Consider the following 17,796-nt stretch of genomic DNA (forward strand, 5'->3'; position numbering starts at 1 on the left):
CCCCGACATGATGTCCTGAAGGATCTGAGTTGCTCCGTGTGGTCCAGCCAGGGTTCCAAGCCCCACACATGTTAGTGATTCTCTAACCTTGAACATGAGTCGTCATGTTTCTTGGCCGCAGCAACCTCGTGGCTACCGACCTTGAACACTGGGTATGGCTGCATCTCTTTGTTCCTCCCCTCTGGTTATGCTGTTGACTACTGCTAACATGAGTTGAGGTAGCTGGTTAATATTTCATTGACTCGTGCTAACAATAGTTGAGGCAATCAATCTCTGGTTGATCCCTGAATGACTAGTGCTAGCACATGTTGAAGTGGTTAAGCTCTAGTTAGTCTCCCATTGACCAGTTGAGGTGGTTGATCTCTGGTGAGTCTCCCGTTGACCAGTTGAGGCAGTTGATCTCTGGTGAGTCTCCCGTTGACCAGTTGAGGCGGTTGATCTCTGGTGAGTCTCCCGTTGACCAGTTGAGGCGGGGGGTGTGGCAAGATGGCGTAAGGAATAGACGTGCCTTCCAGTCCTCTCCCGACTCTTTGGTGTTGTTTTGTCTTTAAATGCCCGTTAAAATCTTTTCAAGGTTAAATATAGTTAGAGCTGTTAAACTAATTTCCAATAGTACAATTGTTGAAAAAAAGCAAGAAAAACAGCAACAGATTGTTAAGAAATTACATTTTCCGAAGATATCAGAGCCTACTTGTTTACAAGAAGCCAGGACTCAGCGTGGAATGGATCCAGGAGGAGAAGCACAGGAATCAGCAGTGGAGCTCCGTTCTCTGCCGGTAGGGCTCTTTAAAAATGGCACCTGGCAGCCCTCAGAACAAAGGGCTAGCCGGGTGTGTGTATTTCAGTCAATGCCCGCTATGAGCGTTGTCACAGAGCCTTTGACAGCTGAAACAGCTGGGAAGCTGGCAGCTGAAGGCTTGCAGTTAAAGGGACGTCCACTGACTGATGTAGTGGTGGCGCTGCAAAGTGCACCACCTGAAATGAAGATTTCTACAGACTTCAAAGTGTCGGAGATGCTTGACAGAATATGGCTTGGGGATAACCCTCGCCATCAACCTCCAAATATTACTGGGGACGTTATGGCGGGGGTTTCTACACGAAGTCACACTGCAAGAAAAGCAGTTAAATTAAGGGAGGGAACACAAGACCTTTTGGCTATTCAGAAACAACTGGACCCTACTGTGTCTGAATCTACTTCAGTGGATAAGGTTCTTAAGAATCTTGAATCTAAGTTAACTGCTATATTGAAAGAATTTGTTAAAGCGTTAGATCAACTTGATACTAAACTTAATACCTTGATGGATATTAATACTCAACAGATGGCTGATTATGGAGCTTTTAAGCTTAAAACGAGTGAAAGACTTGATTTTTGTGACCAAGGTTTAGTTGAGGTACAAGATCAATTACAAGGTGTCAATAAAACAATTGAAACTTTACAAATTCAGAATAAAAATTTAATGAAAAAGGTTGATTATTTGGAGAATCAATCCAGACGGAATAACATAAAAATTGTTGGTTTACCAGAAGATATGGAAGGATCAGATCCAAGGAAATTCTTTACTGAGTGGATTCCACAAGTATTAGGACAAGATAAGTTCCCGGAAGGCTTAATACTGGAACGTGCACATAGAGCTTTGAGAAGAAAGCCTTCTTTTGGACAAAAGCCACGACCTGTTTTGGTTCGTTGTTTAAATTATTATGATAGAGAGACAATTTTGCGTGTGGCCATAAAAAGTGCACAACAAAGAAGATCTCCTTTGATGGTTCAGAATAATTGTGTTTTTTTTTTATCCGGATTTGAGTCAAGAAGTTATGTCTCAACGACATGAATTTAATTCTGTGAAAGAAATGTTGTAGAAAAAAGGTTATAAAGTAACATTTAGATATCCTGCGGTACTGAAGATTTTTCAAGATAGTTACCAATCAAAATTTTTTGATGATCCTAAGGAAGCTATGGATTTTGCTCAATCGTTACCAATTATACAATTTCAGGAAAGACTTAGTCCTCCACGATCTCCAAAGAGAGTGGAGGTACAAGATGGGAATCGAATTCCAAGGAGAAATGGAAATAATGGTGGTTGAAGTGATAAAGTTGATTAAAAAATACTAAAAAGAATCTTTTTTTTCTCTTTTTGAGAAAATTTTAAATAATGATGATAGTTTATGTGAAATGTGAGTTGGGAGAGGGAGCTGGGTGGGCACTATTTTCCAGAAGTCATCAGCTACGTGTGAGTTATCTCACACCCGATATTGTGTGGGAGTTACTGCAATGAGCGGTTGACCAAGGAGGAGGTAGCAGTTGCCTCCTGCCTGGTTTTTTTTTCTTATTAATTTTTGGATTGAGGAGTAAAGGTTTTTTTTATTATTTAAAAAAAAAATTTTATATATATTTTTTTTGTAGTTTTAGGAGGGGATAAGGGGAGGGAGTGTGTTTTTCTCTCTTTTTTTTCCTTTTTTTCCTTCTTTTTTTGTGTGTTCTTTTAAGTAATGTTTAAATTTAAATTTGCTTTTTCTTAATACTTACGGTTTTAATAATTTTATTAAGTATTTGCTTGTTTAAAAAATTAAAAGTTGATGTGGTTTTTTTTGTATAGTTTATTTAGTAGATAAGGAATATTTGAAATTTAAATCTGAATGGGATGGATAAGCTTTTTATTTTTTATTTAACTTCAAGGTGAAAGGAGTGGTAATTCTGGTGTAGATTATTTTATTATCTTAGTTACAGAACGAAGGGAATAATGGTGAAAGTTATAAATTGAATTGTACAATTCTTAATGAGGCTTGAATTTTGTTTGTTGTTTATGCTCCATTTGTTGAAGATATAGTTTTTGTTGTAGATGTGTTTTTATTATTTGGATATGTGAATTTTAAAGTAATGATTGGGGATATTTAAATGTGGTATTGGGGCTTTTATTGGATAAGTATTCAAGAGCAAAAGGGAAAAATGGTGGAAGAATACTAAAATTGAATTGTATAATGCTTAATGAGGTTTGGATTTTGTTTTAAGATGGTGGTTTATGTGACTAATATGATGATAGATATGAAGTTAGTTGATATTTGGTGAAGGTTTATTTTTATATAGAAAGTTTTTTTTATCTTTTTTTTCTCATGCTACAATTCTTTTTTAAGAATTTATTATTGTTTATTGTTTTTTTTTGTAAGTGGGTTTTTTTTCTCTTACATATATTACTAATCTTATTAATCCTTCACTCTTTATTGTGGGGGGGGAGAAGGAGGGGGGGTTGGATTAATTTGAGTCGGTTTATTAATGTGTAATAATTATTGGGGGGGTATAGTTTGTTTAGATTACTGATGTTGTATTGTAATTTCATTATTTCATTTTTAAATTTTTTTAATGGAATCTTATATCTTATTCATGTTATAAAATCTTAAATAAAGTTTAAAAAAAAGACAAGTTGAGGCGGTTGATCTCTGGTGAGTCTCCCGTTGACCAGTTGAGGCAGTTGATCTCTGGTTGATCCCTGAATGACTAGTGCTAGCACAAGTTGAAGTGGTTAAGCTCTAGTTAGTCTCCCATTGACCATTTGAGGTGGTTGATCTCTGGTGAGTTCTCGTTGACCAGTTGAGGTGGTTGATCTCTGGTGAGTTCCCGTTGACCAGATGAGGTGGTTGATCTCTGGTGAGTTCATCGTTGACCAATTGAGGTGGTTGATCTCTGGTGAGTCTCCCGTTGACCAGTTGAGGCAGTAGATCTCTGGTGAGTCTCCTGTTGACCATTTGAGGCGGTTGATCTCTGGCGAGTCTCCCGTTGACCAGTTGAGGCGGTTGATCTCTGGTGAGTCTCCCGTTGATCAGTTGAGGCGGTTGATCTCTGGTGAGTCTCCCATTGACCAGTTGAGGCGGTTGATCTCTGGTGAGTCTCCCGTTGATCAGTTGAGGCAGTTGATCTCTGGTGAGTCTCCCATTGACCATTTGAGGCGGTTGATCTCTGGTGAGTCTCCCGTTGACCAGTTGAGGCGGTACTAATGCTCCTTCCTCTCGGCAGGTGCATATGACAGCATTCGCAACTCCCACCTCCAGTCACAGCAGGCAGAGAGGAGAGTGAATGTCTCCACCATCACCGAGCCCAGCACCGTCAGTCAGTCATCAGCCACTCGCCGCCGGACTGAGCTGTTGATGAGGTACAGGAAGGATGACTTCAATCGTGAGAATGCCGCCAACAGGCGAGCTCTCAATGACCTGACTGCCAAAGTCCAGACCCTGAGCCTGAAGGATGTCAACGAGAAGGTTGGTGGCCACCTGCTTTCTGCAGCAACCCCCAACTGCTGCAGAAGGCTTTGAGGGAATGCTCAGTGTGGATTTTCACCAGGGTCTCGTGCTTCTGGACGTCAGCAGCTTTAATCCTTTCCAGCTGGGTGCCATCCTTCCTAGAAGTGTGCACAATCCAAGTACGGCAGGCCACAGTCTCACACATTAGTTTACTGTGATGAAGCTGGCCTCTTGGGGAACTGAGGGAATGCACGATGCATCTTCCTTCCCCCAGTGTGTGATCCTGGGCAGACAGTGCCCACTTGTGAGGGCACTGGGAGTTGGCACTTACTCATGGCCAAGACCCTCTGTGTTGAGGGGGATTTGAGAAGTTGCTGATCCCCCTCCACTTGACATGCCTTGTGTTCCAAGCGGTAATTACTGAATTCAAAGGTGATTGGGTACATGGAGGAGATTTAGTTGTTACTGGGTACATGAGATCACCTGATGAGTGTCAGGATCTGTGATGTCAGTCCAAAGTCAAAACCCTGCAGGTACTGGAAACCTGAAACCAAGAGATAATGTGGAGAACTCGGCAGGTCAGGCCGTTTCAGTGGAGGAGAAACCACAGATCTGTGACTTCAGTGGGATGTTTTATTTTTTGATTAGAGTGAAACGCGGAGGTCTGCAGACATGCAGTGCATCTCCTACCTTGAGGAAGGGCTCAGGGCCGAAATATTGGTTGGATTTCTTTACCTCCTATGGTTATATGAGACCTGCCGAGTCCCTCCAGCAGTTCTGTGTTTTTACTTCAGTAAAACCCATGTTATTGGAGATTCAAGCAACAGGCAAAAAAAATCAAGACAATAAATAGGTAAATAATATGAAGTTTAAGATTGGCACACCTGGCCATTAGTTTGCCAATGGTGCACATGCAATCTCAAGCAAACAGGAAATATACTTATCCAGAATCTACCAATCCCTTTAGGTGCTGGATACAGGGATTTTTTTAACTTTATTTTTATTTTCTGATGCCCAGTTCTGCGGTCAGTGTCCTTGGTGGTGGCTGCATGACGGTAGATCATGGTCACTTGGCACCCATGGCTGGTCGTTGCGTTGCAGGTTTGTGGAGCTCCTGGAGATTTGCCTTGTGTGGACAGCCCATGTGGTGGGGCTGGCTGCTACGAAGATGATGGCACCAGGCACTGTGGCGGTTTGAACTGCAATGGTGCAGTGGCAGTAGCGGACACCTCGCTTGATCGAGCTCAGCATTCAGAGCAGGAGATTCAGGAAGCGATGAACGAGGTGGAGGAGCTCTTCCAGAAGGTGAGAACACAAAGACATGAATAGGAGCTGCAGAGCACCAATTAACCCTGGCAATAAGCTTATGGCCGATCCGATGAAGCCTCGACTCTGTCGACCGTAGTAACGTTTCACCCCTTGACTGAGCAGGAATATGTCCATCTGTGGCCTCTAACTCTTCAAAGCCTGGTTCTACTGCAAAGATTCATGACCCCCAAACAAAGTTGCTTCATCCCTGCCTTAAATGAGCAAATAGTCCCAAGATCTCAATTCACCCACCTGAGGAAAACATACCAAAGTAAGTGAAAGAGAACACTAGGCCCTTCAGCCCACAATGTTGTGCTGACCTACATAAACCTACTCAACGATCTAAACCTTCCCTCTCTCACACCCAGAACCCTCTAATTTTCCCACATCTAAGTGTGTTTTAAACACCCCTATTGTTCCACCCTCTGGCAGTGCATTCCAGATCCCCACTACTGTGTTTTTTTTTAAAATCTTACCCCTGACGTTTCCCCTAAACCTTCCTCCCCTTGCCTTGTACAGATGTCCTCCATGTTTGCTGCTCCCTCACCAGAAAGTAGGTGCTGGCTGCCAACCCTATCTATACCTCCCCATACACTGTCAAAACACACCAGGATCTTTTTCACTCGAGCCCTTCTCCCGCTTCCAGCCTGGCCAACCTTTCCTCATAAGAACTGACCTATTTCCAGCAAACCTTCTCAGAACTGCTTTGAGTGTGGGAATATGCTTCAACCTGAGATCAGTCCTGTTCGTACACCCTGGATTGGTCTCGCCACGGCCCATGTGATAGGAGCATAACCTCCTGACTTTTGTACTGAATCTCACTCTGAATGAATGACCACGTTCCCAATGACTTGCTGAACCTGCATACTGGCCTTTTGGAAATTGTACACTGAGATAACCCTGTATCTCAGATTTCTGCAATCTTGCCTATCAGATAGCACTCTTCCTGACAATAGAACAGAGAACATTCCAGCACAGCACAACCCTTCAACCCACGATGTCGTGCTGACCTACTCAACCAACTAATCCTTCCCTACCTTGTCACCCTCTATTTTTCTTTCATCCATGTGCCTGTCTGAGACCCCTTTTGTTCCAGCCTCCGCCACCACCCCTGGCAATGCATTCCAGGCACTTACAACTTTCCATGTATTTATATTTTTTTTAAAAAGTAACCATGACATCACCCCTCACCTCGTACAGATGTCCTCTGGTGTTTGCTGTTCTGACTGCAGAAGAACTTGCTGGGTATCTACCCTCTCAATGCTTCTCATGATCTTATAGACCTCTGTGAGGTCATCTCTCATCCTTCTTCGCCCCAGCTCTGCTAACCTTGCCTCATAAGACGTGTTCTCCAATTCAGACAACATCCTATAAATCTCTGCTCCCTCTCCAAAGCTTCCATTTCCTGCCTGTAACAAGGCGAACAGAACTGATCACAACTTGGACAATTTCACATTTTCCACATTATACTTCACTTTCCGGATCTTTGTCCATTCACTTAGCCGGTCCCTATCCTGTTGTGCCCACCTTGTGTCCTCTAATTTCCTACATACCTTGGTGCCATCGGCCACCTTAGTGACCACATCTTTTATACAGATTGCAAGTTGCGGCTCAGCACTTTTCTATCTTGACAAACAGAAAAAGATTCAAGATTCCTTTAATGTCATGTAATAATACAGAACATGTAATATTAAATGAAGTTGCCATCTGCCTGCTGGAAGGCAGACAACTAGTTGCCATTAGTGTCATCCAGGGCTCCATACAGTGTGAGAGACTGAAGCAAAAGAGTGTCCTTCAGAGTCGCTGAGTGCCCGTGGATTCACCTCCAGCGCTTCTGCAGTTGCACAAACTCCTGGCAACCCAAGTTCCAGATCCAAATATGCAATACGATCGGGAAGCTGCCAGTGCCCGAGGCCCTTTGGGACCCCTTCTTGCCCTCAGCACCTTCTCAAATCCTGGCTCCGACACCTTGTTCCCATGAGCCGGTCTCCGACGACTCGCAGCCTATGCAGGACCCCCAACTGCAAGTCACCCGCAGCCTATGTGGGTTCCTCGTCCACTGACCCCCTTGCTGGTCCACCACTGTGGTTCCCTCTTCCCACTGGGGAGCTGTCCTCCCCATTTCTAGTGCCGTGCGCCAGTCTGCTGCTGCCAGAGTCTGCGACCCTTCATGGCCTCGGCCAGCACATGTGTCACCAACTTGGGCGCAGATCTCCACGGTTACAGGATTTTGCTTATAAATGCCCTTGGCTTCTTTAGCAGGCCATTTGAAGCCTGGATGGAGCCACTGGCATTAGAACCAGGCAGCAGACCCTTTAAGACCAGCGCTGTATCTCCACGCCCCGCTCTCCCGGGGACACCCCAGTGGCAGCGCTGCCGTGACAGCAGCTCCAGCAGCGCGGCCATTTGCGCTTCATCTTCATGTCTTCTTCTCTCCACTTCAACTTGCCACCTCCTTGATTAGGAGCTTGCATTTTCATGATTCTTTTAGTGGGGCGCATTATTAAATCCTTCCGGCCAAGATCACACCACACTGACAAGTGTGTGGCAGTGCACTTCAGGCAAGCCCCTGTCATGGAAAAGCATTGGATATGGGTTTAGTGCAGGTAAATGGGATCATCATCTTCAGGCATCGTGGTCAGTGTGGACAAGGTGGGCCTAACCAGCCCATCGCTGTCCGCTACAATTCTAAGAAATCCAGCCTCCCTTGGCCCATCACATCTGTGCTGACCATCAACTACCTGTGTAGTATTAATCCCATTTACCAGCCTGAACCCCAGCCCTCTCTGCCTTGGTAACTCGGGGATGTTCAGATGCCTCCACCAACCCTCTCACACAGCATTCAAAATCGCAACCATATCCTGGGTGGTTTTTTGAAAAAAATGTTCTCTGAACCCATCTAATCTTTCTCTTTACACTATCCATGCTTCTCATAATTTTGCATCCCTCTATCAGGTCCCCAATGCCCACCCTATCCTATATCTCCTCATAACTGGGACATTCCATCGCGGGCAACAGCCTGGTGGATCTCATCTGCACGGTGGCGAGAGGAATGCAGACAATAATCCAGCTATGGGCTTTAAATTTGAACCAAGACCTCCCAGTTCTAGTATTTTTGGCCCAGCTGATGAAAACAAAAACACTGCAAGACTGCTTTACCACCCCCCCACCCCAGATTCCCTGTACTGCTCACTTCACAGATTCATGGACAGGGAATCCCAATACTCCTGAGGACTCTGTTGCTTCGAATGCATGTCCAGGCCTTGCTACACAACCACTTCCTCCCCACCCATCCATAAAAATAACTTCAGAGCATTGATGAAACATGATTTCCCTTTCAATGTGAGAGAAAATCACCATTACTTAAGATATTTTGAAATAACACAAAGTGCTCCTTATCAGGGCAGAGAGATTAAAATCATTTGTTTCTTTCTGGACAGCAGACTCCACCAGTCCCCCACCACCACCACCACTATCCTCCTCCGCCTGGCAGAACTTGTCCTCACCCTCATGGCCTTCTCTACATCGGAGATACTGGTCGAAGGCTAGGAGCTCGCTTCGCTGAGCACCTTCACTCAGTCCGCATTAGGGACGGAGTCCTCCCAGTGGCCAGACACTTCAATTCCGCACCCTGTTCCCACAATGACATGTACGACCATAGCCTTGTACACAGCCAAACTAGCGCCACCCATAAATGGAAGGAGCAACGCCTAATATTTGGGCATTCTCCAACCGGATGGCATTAAAATCGCTATCTCCGGTTTCTGATAACCTACTTCCTGTCCTCTCTCTCTTATCCCATCCCTCTGGCTTCTTTCCTCCAGCTCTCCACCCCCTTTCCTCTCCATTCACACAGCCATCCTCCCTCTCTCTGGCTGCTGCCATGCCCCTCTCCCTCATCTACTTATTACCTCCTGTCTGTGGGACTGTGCTCCTCCCCCTAAACCCCCCCCCCCCCAATTTGACTCAGACACCTGACTAAATTTTGCTCATACCTTGATGAAAGGCTTGGGCCCGAAATGTTGACTATCTATCTTTTGTCTTTTCTACACAAAGTACACTGTTTGACTTGCGGCCCTTCTAGTCTGTGCTGAACTATTATTCTGCCTAGTCCCACCATTCCGCACCCATCCCATAGCCCTCCATACCCCTCCCATGCATGGACCTGTCCAAACTTTTCTAAAATGTTAAAATTGAGCCCCATTCACCACTTCAGCTGGAAGCTTGTTCCACACTCCCACCACTCTCTAAGTGAAAAGGTTCCCCTTAATGTTCCCATTAAACTTTTCCCCTTTCACCCTTAACCCATGTCCCTGGTTTGTATCTCACCTACTCTCAGTAGAAAAAGTCTATCTACATTTACTCTGTCTATCCCCCTCATAATTTTAAATGCCTCTATCAAATCTCCCTTCATTCTTCTAAGCTCCAGGAAATAAAGTCCTAAATGTTTAACCTTTCCCTGTAACTCAGTTCATGAAGACCAGGCAACACCCTAGTAAATCTTCTCTGCACTCTTTTTATCTTATTGACATCTTTCCTGTAGTTAGGTGACCAAAACTGCACACAGAACTCTAAATTTGGCCTCACTAATGTCTTTTACAACATCCCACCTCCTTTACTCAATACCGATTTATGAAGACCATTTTACATTTCTATCTCCCTGTGATGCCACTTTTTTTTAAATTTTTTTTATTTTTCACACTATAAACCATATTGATCAAGATACACACATTTTCCTTCTTATATATATAGTGTCGTTTTCTTCCCCCCCTCCCTCCTCCCCTCCCTCCCTCCCTCACCTCCCCTCCCATCTATTCAAAGTTCAGAACATAAGATACATTAAACCCGTTAAACAATGTTGTCACTCAATAAAAATAAACAAGAAATTCCACGGAGTCAATTCTTTTCATTATCTTCTCCTTCTGTCATTTTAGGTGGTAGATGTCCACGGTAGGTTTTCTCTATTGTGTTTCATGTATGGCTCCCATATTTGTTCAAATATTGTAATGTTATTTCTTAAATTATATGTTATTTTTTCTAATGGAATACATTTATTCATTTCTATATACCATTGTTTTATTCTCAAGTTATCTTCTAATTTCCAGGTTGACATAATACATTTTTTTGCTACAGCTTGGGCTATCATAACAAATCTTTTTTATGCTCCATCCAAATCGAGTCCAAATTCTTTGTTTTTTATATTACTTAGGAGGAAGATCTCTGGGTTTTTTGGTATATTGCTTTTTGTGATTTTATTTAGTATCTGGTTTAGATCGTCCCAAAATGTTTCCACTTTCTCACATGTCCAAATTGCATGAACTGTTGTTCCCGTTTCCTTTTTACAGCGAAAACATCTGTCTGATACTGTTGGGTCCCATTTATTTAACTTTTGAGGTGTAATGTATAGCCTGTGTATCCAGTTATATTGTATCATATGTAACCTCGTGTTTATTGTATTTCTCATGGTTCCGGAGCATAGCTTCTCCCATGTTTCATTCTTTATCTTTATGCTTAGATCTTGTTCCCATTTTTGTTTGGTTTTACCATTTGTTTCCCTTGTTCTCCTTTTCTTGTAGTTTAATATACATGTTTGTTCTAAATTTTTTGATTATCATTGTAATCCTTCTGGTATCCTCAGACTGTTTCCCAATTTGTCCTTCAAGTAGGATTGTCCTTCAAGTAGGATTTCAGTTGGTAGTGTGCCAACATTGTATCGTAAGTTATTTTATATTTATCCTTCAATTGCTCAAAGGATAATAGTTTATTTCCCGAAAAACAATTTTCTATTCTTTTGATCCCTTTTTTCTCCCATTCTCTAAAGGAAAGGTTATCTATTGTAAAAGGGATTAGCTGATTTTGCATCAGTATTAGTTTTGGTAGTTGGTAATTTGTTTTATTCCTTTCTACATGAATCTTCTTCCAAATGTTGAGCAGATGATGCAATACCGGAGAATTCCTACGTTGTACCAATTTTTCATCCCATTTATATAATATATGTTCAGGTATCTTCTCCTCTATTTTATCTAGTTCTAATCTAGTCCAATCTGGCTTTTCCCTTGCTTGATAAAAATCTGATAGGTATCTTAATTGTGTGGCTCGATAATAATTTTTAAAGTTTGGTAGTTGTAAGCCTCCTTGTTTATACCATTCTGTTAATTTATCTAGCGCTATCCTCGGTTTCCCCCCTTTCCATAAAAATTTCCTTATTATTTTCTTTAAATCCTTGAAAAATTTCTCTGTTAAGCGTATTGGTAATGTCTGAAATAGGTATTGTATCCTTGGGAAAATGTTCATTTTAATACAGTTTATCCTTCCTATCAGTGGTAGTGGTAAATCTTTCCAATGCTCTAAGTCGTCTTGTAATTTTTTTCATTAGTGGATAATAATTGAGTTTATATAGATGGTCGAGGTTTTTATTTATTTGTATACCTAGATATCGCATTGCTTGCGTTTGCCATCTGAATGGTGATTCTTTCTTAAATTTTGAGAAATCCGCATTATTCATTGGCATTGCTTCACTTTTATTTGCGATAATCTTGTACCCCGACACTTCTCCATATTCCTTCAATTTCCGATGTAATTCTTTTATTGATATTTCTGGTTCTGCTAAGTATATTATAACGTCATCTGCAAATAGACTGATTTTATATTCCTTATCTTTTATTTTTATCCCTTTTATTTTATTTTCTGTTCTTATCAGTTCTGCTAGTGGTTCTATGGCTAATGCGAACAATAAAGGAGATAGTGGGCATCCCTGCCTTGTTGATCTGCTTAAGTTAAATTGTTTTGATATATATCCATTTACTGTCACTTTCGCCAATGGCCCCTTATATAATGCTTTAATCCAATTAATATATTTCTCTGGTAAGCTGAATTTTTGAAGTACTTTGAATAAATAATTCCATTCTACTCTGTCAAAGGCCTTCTCTGCGTCTAAAACAAAGCTACTGTTGGAGTTTTATTTCCTTCTACTGCATGAATTAAGTTAATAAATTTACAGATATTGTCTGTTGTTCGTCTTTTTTTAATAAATCCAGTTTGGTCTAGATTTACTATTTTTGGTACATAGTCGGCTAATCTGTTTGCTAATAGTTTAGCTATTATCTTATAATCTATGTTAAGTAAAGATATTGGTCTATATGACGCTGGTGTAAGTGGATCTTTCCCTGCCTTTGGTATTACTGTAATTATTGCTGTTTTACATGACTCTGATAAGCTTTGGGTTTTATCATTCTGGTTGATTACTTCCAGAAGGGGAGGAATTAATAAATCTTTAAATGTTTTATAGAATTCTATTGGGAATCCATCCTCTCCTGGTGTTTTATTGTTCGGTAGTTTTTTTTATTATCTCCTGTATTTCTTCTATTTCAAATGGTTTTGTTAATTTATTTTGTTCCTCTGTTTGTAATTTTGGTAGTACAATTTTAGTTCAAATTCATCTATTTTATCTTCTTTCCCTTTGTTTTCAGTTTGATATAGTTGTTCGTAGAATTCTCTGAAGTTTTCATTAATCTCCGTTGGATTATATGTGATTTGCTTGTCTTTTTTCCTTAATGCCAATACCATTCTCTTAGTTTGTTCTGTCTTAAGCTGCCACGCTAGAATTTTGTGCATTTTTTCTCCTAGTTCATAATATTTCTGGTTTGTCTTCATTATGTTCTTCTCCACCTTATGTTTGTAGTGTTTCATATTTTATTTTTTTATCTGCCATTTCTCTTCTTTTAGTTGTGTCTTCCTTCATTGCTAATTCTTTTTCTATATTTGCTATTTCCCTTTCCAACTGTTCTGTTTCCTGGTTGTAGTCCTTCTTCATCTTAGTTACATAACTTATTATTTGCCCTCTGATGAACGCTTTCATTGCGTCCCATAGTATAAACTTATCTTTCACTGATTCCGTATTTATTTCAAAGTACATTTTAATTTGTCGTTCAATGAATTCTCTAAAATCCTGCCTTTTAAGTAGCATGGAGTTTAGTCTCCATCTATACATTCTTGGTGGGCTGTCCTCTAACTCTATTGTCAATAACAGGGGTGAATGGTCCGATAATAGTCTAGCTTTATATTCCGTTTTCCTAACTATCTCTTGCATGCGAGCTGATAACAGGAATAGGTCTATTCTTGAGTATGTTTTATGTCTGCCTGAATAATATGAATATTCCTTTTCCTTTGGGTGTTGTTTCCTCCATATATCCAAAAATTGCATTTCTTGCATTGATTTAATTATAAATTTGGTTACTTTGTTCTTTCTATTAATTTTTTTTCCAGTTTTATCCATGTTTGAATCCAAATTAAGATTAAAATCCCCTCCTATTAGTATGTTCCCTTGCGTGTCTGCTATCTTCAAAAAGATATCTTGCATAAATTTTTGATCTTCTTCATTAGGTGAATATACATTGAGTAAATTCCAAAACTCTGAATATATCTGACATTTTATTATTACATATCTTCCTGCTGGATCTATTATTTCCTCTTCTATTTTGATTGGTACATTTTTACTGATTAATATAGCTACTCCTCTAGCTTTTGAATTATATGATGCTGCTGTTACATGTCCTATCCAATCTCTCTTTAATTTCTTGTGTTCCACTTCAGTTAAATGTGTCTCTTGTATGAATGTTATATCAATTTTTTCTTTTTTCAGTAAATTTAACAGTTTCTTCCTTTTGATTTGGTTATGTATTCCATTAATATTTAAAGTCATATAGTTCAACATAGCCATTTCATACTTTGTTTATCTTTCCTTTCCGTTTTCTCATCATCACCTTTCCTTCTTATCTATTTCTGCTTTTTTTTTTGAACACATTATAAGACAACATTTCTAAAACATAAAATATTTCCATTATTCTCCTATCTAAAATTCCTTTAACCCCACTATCCCCTACCCTTCCTGAGTTGCCCTTTGTCCCTTGTCGGGCAACCACATATCCCCTCCCCTCTCCATTTGGATTTGCGAAATCACTCGCAAGCGTCAACTGATTTCGCAGTGACCGTAATTCTTCCCCACCCAGCCGCCCCAGAAAAGATTTTAATCTTCATATATAACAAAGGTCACTCTCTTAATTCCCTCCTTACTTCCTTTCTTCCCTTACTTTCCCTTCTTAGTTCTTATCTATACACTATTTTTTTTAAATATACATACACACATATACACACATATATACATACATATATATATATATATATATATATATATATATATATATGATAGACAACAGACTCGCCAAGGCAAATAGCGCCTTTGGAAGACTACACAAAAGAGTCTGGAAAAACAACCAACTGAAAAACCTCACAAAGATAAGTGTATACAGAGCTGTTGTCATACCCACACTCCTGTTCGGCTCCGAATCTTGGGTCCTCTACCGGCACCACCTACGGCTCCTAGAACGCTTCCACCAGCGTTGTCTCCGCTCCATCCTCAACATCCATTGGAGCGCTTTCATCCCTAACGTCGAAGTACTCGAGATGGCAGAGGTCGACAGCATCGAGTCCACGCTGCTGAAGATCCAGCTGCGCTGGATGGGTCGCGTCTCCAGAATGGAGGACCATCGCCTTCCCAAGATCATGTTATATGGCGAGCTCTCCACTGGCCACCGTGACAGAGTTGCTCCAAAGAAAAGGTACAAGGACTGCCTAAAGAAATCTCTTGGTGCCTGCCACATTGACCACCGCCAGTGGGCTGATAACGCCTCAAACCGTGCATCTTGGCGCCTCACAGTTTGGCGGGCAGCAACCTCCTTTGAAGAAGACCGCAGAGCCCACCTCACTGACAAAAGGCAAAGGAGGAAAAACCCAACACCCAACCCCAACCCACCAATTTTCCCTGCAACCGCTGCAACCGTGTCTGCCTGTCCCGCATCGGACTTGTCAGCCACAAACGAGCCTGCAGCTGACGTGGACTTTTTACCCCCTCCATAAATCTTCGTCCGCGAAGCCAAGCCAAAGAAACAAAAAAAAAATATATATATATATATACCCATATAAACACATACATATAGTTTGTGGTCATTTTTGTTCTCATTACATGTCTTCATCTCTCTGTCTGTTTTGTAGTTGTTCTGCAAATTTTCGTGCTTCCTCCGGATCCAAGAATAGTCTGTTTTGCTGCCCTGGAATAACTATTTTAAGTACCGCTGGGTACTTTAGCATAAATGTATATCCTTTTTTCCATAGGATCGTTTTTGCTCTATTAAACTCCTTCCTCTTCTTCAGGAGTTCAAAACTTATATCTGGATAGAAAAAAAAATTTTGACCTTTGTATTCCAGTGGTTTTTTTGTCTTCTCTTATTTTCCTCATTGCTTTCTCCAATATATTTTCTCTTGTTGTATATCTCAGGAATTTTGCTAGAATGGATCTTGGTTTTTGTTGTGGTTGTGGTTTAGGGGCTAATGTTCTATGTGCCCTTTCTATTTCCATTTCTTCTTGTAATTCTGGTCTTTCTAGGACCCTGGGGATCCATTCTTTTATAAATTCTCTTATGTTCTTGCCTTCTTCATCTTCCTTAAGGCCCACTATCTTTATATTGTTTCTTCTATTATAATTTTCCATTATATCTATCTTCTGAGCTAACAGCTCTTATGTCTCTTTAACTTTTTTATTAGATTCTTCTAATTTCTTTTTTAAGTCCTCTACTTCCATTTCTATGGCTGTTTCTCGTTCTTCCACCTTGTCCACTCTTTTTCCTATATCTGACATGATCATCTCTAATATATTCATTTTTTCTTCTGTACTTTTTATTTCACTGAATTCTTGTGATTGCCATTCTTTTATTGATTCCATATATTTTTTTAAAAAATATATATCCATGTACTTGCCCTTCCCTTCTTCTTCCATCTCTCTGTGCTATCCTCTTCTTCTGAGTCCCTCCGGGATCTGTGTCCTTTACCTCTGTCTCTTCTGGTTTTCTTGTTGGGTTGTTTGTTTTATTTTGTTGGGTATTTTTGGTCTTCTTATTTTTATTAGAAGTGTCTTCTTCCTCTGGGTTGGTCATCTGTTGTTTCTTTGATTTCTTATTTTTACTCTCTTCTTTCTTGCTCTCGTTATTGTTTTCCTCTTGCTGTTGTGTTGTAGTTGTCAGTTTCAGCTGTGGAGATCAACTCCTCATCTGGTCCCCCCTCCCGTCAGTGTTCTCTTTGTCTTGTGCATCGCGCATTTTTGTTTGGCTCCGTGAGCCATTTTTGTAGTCCCGAGTTCGGGGCTTCGACTGACCTCAGGGAGCGGGCTTCTCTCTCCACGGCGGGCCTCCTCGTACAGGTAAGGCCTTCACCTTCTTCTTCCGACGTCCTTTCTTCTTCTCTTCTTCCCGTTGCTTTTGACTTTTCTTTCTTCGCTGCCATCTTCTCCACACCTTCATTTTCACTTTATTTTAGTTTTTGTGTTTGTGCCTTTGTTTTTTCTCTGTTTTTTTTAAAACTTTTCCGGAAAGGGCTGGAGTTCCCCGACCAGCCACTACTCCATCACATGACTCGCCTCCCTGTGATGCCACTTTCAGGGAATTATTTATCTGTATACCCAGAGCCCTCTATTCTACTGCACTCCTCAATGCACTACCATTCACCAAGTACGTCCTTTCTTGGTTAGTCCTTCAAAATTCAAGGCCTTACACTTATTAAATTCCATCTGCCATTTTCAGGCCCATTTTTCCAGTTGGTCCAGATCCCTCTGCAAGCTTTGAAAGCCTTCCTCACCGTCTCCAACGCCTTCAACCTTAGTGTCATCAGCAAATGCTGATCCAATTTCCCACATTATCATCCAGATCATTGATTACTTCTCCGAGAATATTGAGCGTCTGAACCTTCCTGACCAACCTCCCATGTGGGACCTTGTCAAAGGCCTTACTAAGGTCCATGTAGACACAATATAAAGTCCACAGCCTTTCCTTTGTTAGCCTGGTGGTGTTTGTGGTGCCCTTTTGGCAGGGTGTAGCGGTAAGTGCAACTTTTTCAGTGCCAGCGATCGAGACCGGGATTCGAATCCCACGCTGTCTGAGGGAGTTTGTACATTCTTCCTGTGTCTGCATGGGTTTTCTACAGGGGCTCTGGTTTCCTCCCACTGTTCAAGAATTATGGGGGTTGTAGGTTAATTCAGTGTAGTTGGGGTGGCATGGGCTCGGGAGCTGAAATGGCCTTTTACCCTAAAATTATAAATGTTAAATTTAACTTTCCCAGTAACGTCCTCTATACCTCCTGGTAACAAACTCTAAGATTGGTTAAACGTGACCTACCATACACAAAGCCATACTGACTATCCCTAATCAGTCC

At 41.1% G+C, this 17,796-nt stretch overlaps 1 protein-coding gene across 1 annotated transcript in view; it reads left to right on the plus strand.

Moving 5' to 3' along the window:
* LOC138764100 (laminin subunit beta-2-like) overlaps positions 1 to 17,796 on the plus strand; it is a 105,959-nt gene that overhangs the window by 68,480 nt on the left and 19,683 nt on the right. The window contains exons 26-27 of the mRNA XM_069939475.1: positions 4,007 to 4,248; positions 5,332 to 5,535. Of these exons, the coding sequence (XP_069795576.1) occupies positions 4,007 to 4,248; positions 5,332 to 5,535 (446 nt within the window). The remainder of the gene's footprint in view (positions 1 to 4,006; positions 4,249 to 5,331; positions 5,536 to 17,796) is intronic.

This window comes from Narcine bancroftii, chromosome 5, assembly GCF_036971445.1.
Source record: "Narcine bancroftii isolate sNarBan1 chromosome 5, sNarBan1.hap1, whole genome shotgun sequence".
NCBI lineage: Eukaryota > Metazoa > Chordata > Chondrichthyes > Torpediniformes > Narcinidae > Narcine > Narcine bancroftii.